Consider the following 12,639-nt stretch of genomic DNA (forward strand, 5'->3'; position numbering starts at 1 on the left):
CAAATCTCTTAGAAGTGGTTCAAAATCATTATTTGTTACGAGGTTTTATGCATAAAGTTATAAACAATATGCAATTCTTTCACCCTCCTGGCTTATTCTCTTTGAGCTTTTATCGTTTAGGCAACTCACAATACTAACCCATCTACGTTATTGGTTAAATACGCCCCAACTAACTAAATTAAAGCCTGTAACGCAAAACGAAAGTTCTAGATAGCATCTATGATATACTTAAATCAAAGCATTACCTTTTTTCAGATTTCATCTTTGATATGCTAAAATAAAAGCATTACATGTGACAGCATTAAAATGGAAAAGAAAAAATAGATATGGTATATAAGTTATGGATGTTTGCTAACTGTAGAAAAAGCTGCAAAGCAGATAAAACAAGCACTAGTACTATTCAATATATTTCATGAAGTGAAAGTTGGGTTGGATCAAGTCAACCAACCATTTCTCGACTCATACACGCGGAGTAGGAGCAGAAGACGGAAAATCTTTATATTCCACATTTATACTTTAAGTGATAGAAGTTACATCATGTGTTCTTTTTACCTTAAGGAAGAGCAAATATACCAAATACAATGTGACTGATTAGGGTACTACACCACAGTGCGTGATATATATGACTGAAAATGAATAATCTACAAGTAATTACTCTTACCTTTGCTATCAAAACCATATATGTGAAATGGTAAATACAACTATACAAGTCACACTACCATTATATGATACTATATATAACTATAACTATTATATATAAACAATTAATATCACTTGTTATGCTATCTTTATTTCCACAACTTCACAGAACTGTCGTGGCTTGCAGAGGCCACCATTCCAGTAACGGGTGACTGTGCCAAAGCAGCAATTATGTTGTCATGAGCTGATACTGTCATGCTTTTATTTTCTGCCATGTTCCATAGCTCCAAAGACTGCTCAACGAGTCAAATAACCAGCAGAAAGAAGAAAAAAGTCATTGGTTAATGCTTGATATTACTTTGGGTCAGAATCTAAGATCCAATAACAAAATCAAAACTTTACCATAAAGCAGTACTAAAGGGTTTGATGTGTAAAAGATGCCAATACTGGTAATATCCTATTATCATTTTCAAAAAGTGGAATCCAGATTTACCTATAAGCACATTAGAGGTTGCCAAATTGGCAGAGTCTTGATAATAGGCCAAAACGGGTAATTTTTAAAGGGCCGAAACAGGTCAGGCAAGGCTGGGTTGGCTAGAAGCATTTTTTGTCCAACACATTTGAACTTTTGTATATAGCTACTTAACTAGCGTGCAAATATGAGAACAAAAACTTGTACCTTCTCAAGATGTTTCCATCATGTTTATGCACTAAAATGGCAATTTGCCGATTTTAACCCATTTGATCATTTTCTTTTTAGCTATTTGTTACGAGTGTGGCTGTTAGAGATATAACTTCCCAAATTAGCCCCCAAAGAAACATAACCACTTACCCGCATTCCACCGATCACCAAAAGAGCAGAATAACTCGGATGGAAGACACAGGATTGGTTTCCACTGGCACTCAGCTCATGAATGCACTCGCCGGATTTTACTGACCACACTCTCACGCTATCCTCGCTTACAGAAGCCAAGTATTCCCCATTCAAGTCCCAACACAAATAGTTTACAACTCCCATATGAGCCTGAGAGCCAGGTGAAGGTCAATTAGTGAATTTCTATATATAAACCCGAGATATAAAAGCAGGCACCAAGATTCAAAGTTTGGTTTTCATTAGAGGGGGAATATTGGCAGGACATGTGACAGGTCAAAATTGGTAGATTTACGTAGATAAAATATATTACAAATGAATCAAAATGATAATATATAAACAGATAATTAGGGAACAAAATGATTACAAATATAAAATATTAGATTACTTAAAAGTTAATCTGAATACACTTCGGGTATCGTTCGACCCATTTAAACTGTTACCCTTTAAAATGTGTTCCCACATCCGGCCCGTTGGAGATAAAATATAACCCAAATCAACCCATTCATTAGTTAATGGGTTACCTCTAGTTTTCATGATCGCATACCTGCAAGGAATGAGTTTGTCTATTGGTTTCAACATCAAAAATAGAGACAATCGTATCTGACGCAGCCGCTAGTAACTGTCCACTTCCAGGCTGGAATCGCACTTGTGCGCTACCTCCCTGCTAAACCCAGAAAGAGAGATTGTACTTGGACATATAAATTCAGATCTGGAAATGGAGTTACAAATTCAAAATATACATGAAAAAAAAAACAGCCAAGATTGAACTCCTGACCGACCTTAGAAACACGAGTACGTTGGAATGGATTGATATTCCAGTAATGAATTTGGTTGTCACTATCACAGAAGCAAAAGAGATCATTCCTTTTCGGATGAAAATCTATGGACATAACATGTGAAGAATTTGTTGTATGTGCATGCAGACTATGGCTTGGCTGCAACAGAGAATGCAACAGATTAGTAAAAATAACCTATCAGGCACTTCATCCTTAAATAATTCTTCAACAATCAAGAGCGTTGAAGCTAATTCAACTCTGAGTCTTTACTTTTAACCAGGTTAACTCTATTTATGTTTTATTTCTTGAATAAATTAAATCAAAATTATACCAAAAAAGAAAATGGATCATATGGGTCAACAGTTGAAAGTCGCCCAAATGTTTTATAATTAACTATATTTTTCTTGTAATCGTGGTAAAAATACCAGCTATTATTAAACGGAAAAATGGACAAAACTGTTTTATGTCATCCGTACTTGCCTGTTTCAAACCATACCAAAAAATTACTCGTTTTGACCGGTTACGCAACACACCTACTATGCTAACTCTAAAAATAATGAGAGAACGTGAAGGATGCTGAAAGTGTATGGCTCCGAGTTGCAACTAATGTTTAATCAATAATACAAGGAAAGAAAATAATTACATTAGCTGCATCCCATATTCGCACAGATTGATCAAGGGAAGCAGTTCCAAAATGAGTTGAATTTGGTCTAAACCGAACATCAGTAATTAAGAGCTGATGTTCTTCCGGGGTGCTCTCAGTTTGTAGTGTATCCATGTTCCACAAAACAGCCTGAACGTAGTAAATAAGTATTAAACTTTATTTGATATCAATAGTTACAACACATTCTTAATAAAATTACAGCAACAACAGCAGTAACAGAAAGCAAAATAAATAACAAAAGATGAGGCATAAATGATCGGTAAGTGGCCTAGAGGTGGAAATTTCGACCCATTTACTAATACATGGATCAATCTGGGTAATGTTTTATCTTAGAAATAGTCAAATATGTAAAATAATAAATTTAGCTAAAAGAGTAATGAGGTCAAATGGATAAAAAGCACCCAACATCTGGTATTTTTGCACCCCTTTCTGTATTCATTTTATTCAAAGATTCTTGTAATAATGTGGGTTTTGTGACTAAAATTTTAAACATTGATTATTTTCCAAAAGTAAACAAGAAAGTCTTTGTGGGCAAACTGGCAAACAATACCAGACCCAGTTTGTTTTATCCAATATTAAGAATGACTTGCTTCAGCCCAAACCTGTTTTGACATGTTACCCAACCAACTAATTGTCCCCCCTGTACCTATTCAAGTAATATCAAAGTTTACCTTTTTATCATGACCAGCACTAGCTAGCAACTTTCCATCTGAAGAAAAATGACAGCACAAGACCTTATTTCTTGTACGTATACAACCAACTTCCCCAAAGGAAAAACCTGTGATTTGAGATACAGCAATGAATTGAACTTAATAAGAATACTCCAGTTGTACATCAAATAAGATGATTCATTACCCTTTGAAGACTCTGTCTTGTGCTCAGTGAGTGTGTGATTCACGGCACCATAAAGTTCTCTTCCGCCTCCTTCTTCACGTTGCAAAAAGGATTCCACATTATCATCCAGAGAAACATCCCCAAAATTTTCAATGCCGTCCTGCAATATGAGAAAATAAAAAGAGTCAAGTATCACAGCAAGAGTCACCATCGCAAACTCAAGTTGAGATCATATATAACAGGAGGCTTATTAAAAGTCAAGCTAAATGCTTCTGCTCATGACTTCTTAGACGGCTTGAATAATGTTATAATCATGATGATCTAGATCTTTGAGCAACACAATGTTATGAGGTGAACCTTGAAGACTTTAGGACTGTCAATTTTTGACCAACTCCCCTTTAAGAAATTTAATTTGAACCGTTTGTGATAAATGAAACCTCAGATAGACTCATGCATTTGTATAAGGATGAATATTATCACATCTACATTTGATTATGACCAAAAGGTTGTATCTGAGTGTTAAGACAAGCCTACCATCTGATTCGTTGATGACGCAAGCCCACCCATTCCCTCTGAACCATACATCATCATGCTTTTCGGAACACTGTTTACATGTTTCAGGCTGCTAGCTGAAGTTGATGCTGGAGAGCTTGGAGAAGGACATACAGTATTCCCTGTACCCGCACTGTTGGCTGGTCCAGAAGAAGAATGTTGTTTTCTTTTTCTGTTACTCTGGAATAAAGATTGGAAAAAAAATGATAACTCAAGAAAACATAGAAATATAAAAACATATATAAAAAAAAAAAGAAACCTAATGCTACTTAACTAGATCAATTTGAGCATTTACGATGATTATTAAACAAATTGCAATTGATAGGGGTTCATCTACAAGCACAACCTGTTGCTGCAACTGGTCCTGCTGTTGAGAAGTAGATTGTTGCGTCTGAGGTATCTTCATCTGTTATATCATATATTAACATCAACATTGAAAAATAATGCAACTAAATAATAAATAAGATAGGAAATCTACTGAATCATATAAGAGCACGTAAAAACCATATGAGCAGTTTTGACCCATGGATTTGGACGTTAACATTGAAAGTGTATAGCACGTAAAAACCATATCAGATCTTGTAGAAACCTGAAACCTATTGATATGGAAGAAAATTGGGAAATAAAATTCTATGCTATAAGGTAAATATTTACCTAGTAGAAAGTAGAAACCTATATACTGATGCATGTTATGTATGATATGCATAATTCGGATTTTAAACAAATGTTAACCTTGGGTGAACTCGTTTGTCCGGGAGAGCCTATGGATCCATCATTTCTTGTGGTTGGACCATCTTTCATACTTTGATTGCCTCTAGGTAATCCAGCAGGCCCATAATTTGGTGAAGCTCCAAGATTGCTTTGCACTTGGGAATTTGCTAAGGCCTGTTGCTGCTGTGATGCCAGATATAATTGATTTTGGTTCTGCATGTTTTGCTTTTGTACTTGCAGACCCATATTGGCACGTAAGTTGTCAATACCCTGCATATCAAATTTAAAGTTATCATCAATTGTATGTTCAGATAAATTATAGCATATGACCAAACTAAGAAAAAACCATGATAACTTACAGTTAGAGGCCAACCCTTCAGTGGTAGACCGGTAACACCTTGATTTAATCCTGGAGACGGGGATGGAACATCATTTATAACATAAATAATAATAATACTAACAAGTTAAGTTTTCATTGTGTTAATTCCTGTTCATAGAAAAAGTTTCACCCGACATTGAGAAGTAATGATCAAACAAATATGGAAAGAAACATTATTTTCTTAGTAACGGGAAGTACCAGTACCACCAAGTCCGGCCTTCGACTGCAAAATTGCCTGTCCATAAATAGATGAAGGATCTGTAGACAAGGATTTCTGTGTATGGCCCAAGTTGACTTCTTGTTTAATTTCCTGGATTTTTGTAGAAAAATCATGAGTAAAAACATGCAACAAATAGAATAAGAAAGACTCATAAAGGTTAATGTAGAGAGTACATCTGGCAAATCGGTGCGTTAAGAAACAGGTCAGCACGGATTTGGTCAAAACGGCAAATTTTATAATCATTCAATTACACTTTGACCGGTTTGACATATTTGACACATTTCCTTTTTAGCCAATTTTTTATTTAACCTCTTTACTCATTAGAAGTAAAATACATCCCGAATTAACCCATCCATAAGTAAATGGGTAGAATTGCCAACTCTAGCAGAGAACACTAGGAATATACCGTATTCAACTGAGGCCTTCCTTGAACTTGCTGCAAAGTAGAAGATACATTTGTTGCATTTCCAGGTATCAACAGGCTGAATCAGCAACAAAAAGCAATAGAAAATAAAGGCCCACCCAATCTATATGAGGGAAAGCAATAATAAAGGAGAATAATTATTGATTATTATTGATCTACCCTTGATTATTAGTCGCCGACTTTAGAAGGTGCATCCGATTGACATCAAGAGGATTTGGAGAGGTTTCTGAAACCATAGAATGAGAATGCTTCATGGATTCCTCTTGCATTTTCGCGCCCAATGTACCAACGGATGGCTTTCCCATCATTCCATCAGCATTCATGGAATTTACAGAACCACCAAGCGGGGGATGATTAGGATCCCTCCTTTGTAAGTGAACATTTCTTTGTTGCATCAAATGCAGCTGCTGCATTTTCAATTGTTGTTGCTCTCTCACTTTCATTTGTTGTGTCTAGCATTGGTTTTAAACACGGAAGAAAAAAAAACATTAAACTTCATATAAAAATGAACAATATACATAAAGACACAGATCGGTTAAATCGCATTTTCAAAGAGATAGAAGAAACCTCTATATATGATGCAGCAGACTCAGAATGTTTCTCATTTGTCCTTGATATAAATATATCCCAGAAGACAGACCACCATTCCAAAAGAAATCCCCCAGGAGCATCAATGGCTGTGAAATCAGTGATTCCGGAGATTCAATCATGTATTGAAATAAGCTTGTATATTTCTCATTACATATATCATGTATGCTGCATTTATGCATGTTTTTACGTGTCATACTGTACATAAATGATGTTTAACTTGACTCAATCGTATTTCTCGCATTTTCAATTTTCTTATCAAGTACTCGATCAATATCATCTACTTCGTGTATATTTCACATTCCTTTTGTGTTGAAAAAGTATGAAGGTGGTCAAAAGTAGCTCTTTAAGATCCTCTTCAAATGAACAACGTACATAATAATGAGGCTAGTGAAGCCCATCGAGTGCGTCAGCCTACTCAAACATATAAGCTGAGCTCATAGGTTGCTTAACCAACTTTGTATATAGTTTTCTTTGATGGATTGACAATAGATTCACAATTCAGCAAGCAGAAAAATCTTATGCGAGCAACATACCTACAGGATCTGTAGCAACCTTCCCTTCAGTCATGAACGTTTTCGCAGATGCATGCATCTTCCGCTTTAACAAATAGTCATGGATATAAACATCCAACCTAGAAAACAAAATATGATATATAGAAGTTAAATGAACCAAGAATTACCACATATGGACCAAACAAAAATCCCTGTATCCCAATTTAGCTCATTTTTATCACTTGTATGAATACACACTTAAACAATTGGAATGCTCTTACATAAAGACTAATTGTAGGCTTTTGATCACATTTAATCAGCGAAAAAGTCATCAAAACTTGTGTACAAAATGTATGAACATTATCAAAGATGCAATTACAATACTAATAATCTTCATACTTATAATCTTCACACCAGATATATATATATATATGGGGAAGGGAATATGAGGCCGTTAGGCACTAAGTTGGGTGAAAAACCCCTCACATACCTTTTTTTATACCATAAAATTCATGGGGGCCCAAACATTGATTCAAAATATTGAAAAATTGGTATATGAGGTGTTTTTCACCCAGGTTGGGTGCATAACAACCCCATACTCACTTTTCTCATATATATATATATATATGGAAAAGTGAGTGTGGGGTTGTCACACACCTAAGTTGGGTAACAAACCTCTCACATATTAATATTTTAATATTAATGAATAAATGATGGGCCCCCTGATTTTTAAGAAATAAAAAATCAAAATGTGAGGGGTTTTTCACCCAAGTTAGGTGGTGCTGTCTGACGCATTCACTTCCCCCATAGATATATATAACCTGTATTCAACCTCGATATGATTGATTGCTTCTCATAATCATTATTGATAAAATATCTATCGTTCTCAAAGCAAACTTGGTAACTACAACCAAATATTTCTTTAAACTAAAAGTTCACTAAATCAAGTAACAAAAAAAGAATTAAAAGGTTCTGGTTTCTATTAAGTCACCCAATTTAGGGAATTTAGTCAGGTGAACACCAAATAATTGACCCATTAATAAGGGGGAAAAAAACACAATGTTCATTGTCAACTCAACTCAACATTTATCCAATGCCGCCATTAGCAGGGCATTCTATTAAGTCATCCGGTTTAGGGAATTTAGTAAGGGAACACCAAATGACCAAATAGATTGATTCATTAGTAAGAAAAAAACACAATGTTTACTATCAAGTGCCAACATAACTCAATGTTGTCTAGTGTATAGATGTAGACAGTCATACCCCTACTCATGGGTCAAGTGACCACTTCTAGAAACTCGAGCCACAATGCATACGTGGATAGTTAACAATAAAAAGTAACTCCCAATTACGTCTTTCACGGGTTTTGGGTCCCAACGTCGTGTAGAAATATAGATAATATATTTTAATTGATCATTCCCGGCAACTAAATTTATTAGTAACTTTTATGCATAAAAATAACAATAAACAATACATGGAAAATGAAAAATATAGTCTATATAGATATATATATATATATATATATACATACATCTTGTCAGCTTCCCAGTTTTGTGCCATGACTGATTCAGCTACAACTGTCAATTATCTTTTCCTTCAAATAGTTTCTGCACACAAAAAAATAGCATTTAATTATAATATATATATATATGTATATATTATATGTATATATACACAAAACATTATATCAGCAGCATTTATCAGAATTAATGACGTACCAGTAGAAGAAGAACATGAGAAGAATGAATTCTGATTATTATATGGAATTGAACTAACTTTTATGAAGCTTCTGCTGCTGGTAATTTACTGCTTGATTGATATACACACAAATATATATAGATATATAGATATGTGTATATATATGAGTACAGAGTGTGTGTGTGTTTGTGTGTCACGCGCGCGTGGAAAGGAAAAAAGAGCATAAGAATCCGACCTGAGAGAAAAGTTGTTTGATGAAAGAGAGATACTGAAAAGCTCTCAAGTTGAGAAAGAGGTTCGGAAAGCGAAGGTTCGGTAGGCCAATATCTATCGATTCAAATTATTAAATTTGGAAAATATTAGCCAATCGCAAAAGATTTTACTTTTTCTTTTTTACAATGGAAAGTTTGCAGACTTACTATTTTTCTTTATTTAAAGTTCCTATGAAAGTTATCGAAGGTCTAAAAAGCTTAATTAGACGTTTTTTATGGGGGTAACGAAGAAGTTAAGAAGATTCATTGGGTCGGATGGGATAGGGTTGCGTCACCAATTGATAATGGGGGTTTTGGGCTTTGCAAACTGGCAGATTCTAATGTCGCCTTACTATCAAAATGGTTTTGGAGATACAAACTGGAGCCAAATAGTTTATGAAGAATGGTTATTAAATCGCTACATGAGTCAAAAAAGGGATGGAATTCACTTCCTGTCAACAATGCTATGACTGGTGTATAGGTTTCAATTTGAGGTGTATTTTAAAAGTAAAAGTTACAGGGACTAGTTTAGTTTCTTTATTCAAAGGGGAGATTGGCAATGGTGTTGACATTCGTTTTTGGTTGGACCCATGGGTGTGTAACGAACCACTGAAGAAAAAGTTTCCGAATTTGTTTCAAAAAGATAAGGATAAAAAGTACAGTGTGGCTGATAAATATTATTTTGAGACTAATAAATTCTTGGGAGGAGATATTAACTCCTATCTTTGGCTTAGGAACAACACAACTGGGGAAGTTTTTTTCTTTTTTGCAGTTATTGGAAGGTAAAAGTATTATTGGGGGAAAGGATAGATGGAGATGGTGTGGTAATAAAGGGTCGACTTTCACTGTTAAGTCGGTTAAGGATTTTCTAATTGGTAACAAAGATTATAGTAATAGACATGTTTTTAGATGGTGCAAATGGGTCCCAAAAAATGTAATATCTTCATGTGGCGTGTTGAAATGGATAGGATCCCGACCCTCGTTGCTTTGAGTAATAGAAACTGTCAATTCGGGTCTCTTCTTTGCGGGTTTTGCAAGCAACAGGAAGAAACAGTTGGTCATTTGTTGCTTGAGTGCGAGGTGGCTATGGTAATCTGGCACAAGATTGGAGATTGGTGTAAGGTCCCGCCTCTGTTTTTCTTTTCGGCTATCGACTTATTCAAAGCTCATAACGTGAATGGACTTGGTTTTAAGGAGAAAGGAGTGCTAAAGGGTATTGTTTTTATCACTTGTTGGTGCATATGGAAAGCTCGCAACGACTTAAGGTTTTCCAATATAACTATTAATGTCGATATGATTTTCAATGATATTAGAACGCTTGGTTTCTTATGGTATAGGTATAGAGGAAACCACGGATCGATCATGTGGAATGATTGGTGTAATTGTGTTTTGAGGTAATTATTGTATACGTTTTTGGCCTTACCACTAATTGGTGGGTAATGGTTTTGTGAATAATAGTAAACTTTCAAAAAAAAACACGTTACAAGAGACTTTTGAATTAATAATAATAAAAAAAAAGTCTTACACCATCAAATGGTGAAATCTAACTCTACAACTGCCAGTCAAAGTTGTTACGAGCTGAATAGTGATGATAAAGAAAAGTATTGAATCGATACAACTATTTTTTGGGTAAAACCTAGATTTCACCATTTAAATCACGGATCATTGACTCCTATCAAGAAAATAATGTATAAGTACATTTTAATGCAGTTAAAAGTGTGTTCATGTAATGCAGTATAACCAAATAAATAAACAAGTAAATAACTATTAATATCATTTTTAATGGGTTATTCGTCCTAATATTATCTTTGATGATGTATGATAGTTTGAGATAAGTCTTGCTCTTAATTAACTATAGACCTAAAGTAGAGCAGTTGATTTCGTTTCAACTTAAGATAGAAATGGACCTCCATTCTTATAAAGAGTAAGAATAAATTTATTCACCTCAGTCCACAAAAGTAATGGTATTAACCACTTGATACAAGTCTTGCTTTAAAAGAGCATGAGGAGCTCCCAAAGGTTACTCATTCAATCATTTTAGTGTTACTCTCGTCCAAACACGTTTAACTGTGAAATGTTGATAGAATCTGATAAATTAGTACTGGTATGAGCACGTACAATTGCGGAATGTTTTTAAGTTTTTTTTGTTAACAAGCACACATGGCTAACAGGTTGAAGATAATGGCGTCTAGCGTCAAGATATTTTAAAGAGTAATATCATAAAAAACTATTTTTTATTTTTACTTTTTTTACATTATTACTCATTGTTATTTTGTCTTTTTAATTTATAATAGTTAATTAATTTTTTTGTTTTAATCAATTTTGTTTTGTCTTGACGATGTACTTATAAATATAGTTACAAACAATTTCAAATGATATGGAAAAATATCATAAAGTAATATAATTATGATTATTAATAAAATAATGTGATTATTAAGTTTCAATACAATACAATATTTTTTATATATATAAAAATCCATATCATTTTTAATTCTAATATGTTAGTCAAATATAAAAAATAAAAAAAATTAAACGATTAAACCAATTACGAGTAACAAACATGTTATATAGTCACTAATAAATATCATCGAATAATATAATAAGAAAATTTTAATTCTCTTACATTATGGGGACATTATGTTAAAATTTAATAATATGTATAACTTATAAGTGTATAATTATACTCGTAACTATTTGGCCATGTGTTTAAGATTGGGAGTTAGGTTGCTTAATAGGTAAGGTTTGAGGTTCGGGTACAAAGCAAAAATAGAAGAATTGACTAAAAACTCAAAGAGGGAAAGAGGTTGATGTAAGCAGTGGGCCAGTGGTTAATGAAAGACGGTAAAGGTTGGCGTTTCTGGTGGGTGGCTTTGTGTATGAGTGGGATCAAAGTGGGAAGACGTGTAAGATGTTTAGCTAATGTTGGGTTGTAATTGGCAATATGTTATTACATAGTGGAATTTAAAGTCCCCAAACTCTACTTACTTGTACTTTTGTTTAAAAGGAGAACTATAATATTAAAAGTATGGAGCATGAAGTTGTTAGACATTTAAATTGGGTGAAAATTCTTTCACATAATTTTTTTTAAACTATAAAAATTATGGAGGCCAAACATTTATTCAAAATATTAAAATATTGGTATGTGATAAGTTTTTCACCGAAATTAAATGAATAGCAGTTTCATATTTACTTTTCGCATAATATAATCTCTAATATTATAATCATATATTTGTTAATACATATATGTGTGCGGGGAAATTGTTTATCAGAATATAGATAGCCAACATTATAATATAAAAAAAAAGTGAATATCATCTTGTTAGTCTTTGTGATGGAATTGGAGTTTAGTTGGTCGAAATGGCGGGGATAAAGAATTTTATTTAGGATCCCCGAACAATTTCTATAATATTAATAAGTGTAAAATGAAACTACAAAACTAAATTATAGTAGCTTGGAGTTGTCAACTTCTTTAAAACTAATTCATTTTATACTTAATAAATATATAAAAGTAGTGCTTAAACATTGTGGAGTTATC

The 12,639-nt window shown here is 33.7% G+C and overlaps 1 protein-coding gene across 2 annotated transcripts; it reads right to left on the reverse strand.

Annotated features, from left to right (window-relative positions):
• Positions 1-482: 482 nt before the first annotated feature.
• Positions 483-9,149, reverse strand: LOC122607436 (transcriptional corepressor LEUNIG_HOMOLOG-like). 2 transcript variants are annotated; one of them, XM_043780409.1, is made up of 18 exons: positions 8,874-9,149; positions 8,687-8,762; positions 7,198-7,295; positions 6,641-6,750; positions 6,233-6,525; positions 6,056-6,131; positions 5,628-5,739; positions 5,410-5,459; positions 5,072-5,320; positions 4,686-4,745; positions 4,322-4,519; positions 3,809-3,947; positions 3,625-3,731; positions 2,933-3,082; positions 2,293-2,448; positions 2,058-2,174; positions 1,472-1,663; positions 483-932 (listed from the first exon to the last, which is right to left on the reverse strand). In XM_043780409.1, exons 2-18 carry the CDS (start codon positions 8,713-8,715, stop codon positions 789-791), a joined length of 2,280 nt encoding a protein of 759 aa, XP_043636344.1. In that variant the 5' UTR covers positions 8,716-8,762; positions 8,874-9,149; the 3' UTR covers positions 483-788. The 2 variants fall into 2 exon arrangements, with proteins under 2 accessions (XP_043636344.1, XP_043636343.1); XM_043780408.1 differs by having other exon boundaries at positions 2,058-2,177.
• Between the last annotated feature and the right edge of the window lie 3,490 nt (positions 9,150-12,639).

This window comes from Erigeron canadensis, chromosome 7, assembly GCF_010389155.1.
Source record: "Erigeron canadensis isolate Cc75 chromosome 7, C_canadensis_v1, whole genome shotgun sequence".
NCBI classification, from domain to species: Eukaryota; Viridiplantae; Streptophyta; class Magnoliopsida; order Asterales; family Asteraceae; genus Erigeron; species Erigeron canadensis.

What these genes read in the sequence shown, in the direction of transcription:
- LOC122607436 (XM_043780408.1), bottom strand. Translation starts at nt 8,715, where the DNA reads ATGGCACAAAACTGGGAAGCTGACAAGAT. An exon ending in GACAAACTCATTCCTTGCAG is followed by an intron (nt 1,664 to 2,057) that starts GTATGCGATCAT and finishes CCTGGCTCTCAG; the next exon opens with GCTCATATGGGAGTTGTAAA. An exon ending in TGGTGATCGGTGGAATGCGG is followed by an intron (nt 933 to 1,471) that starts GTAAGTGGTTAT and finishes CTCGTTGAGCAG; the next exon opens with TCTTTGGAGCTATGGAACAT.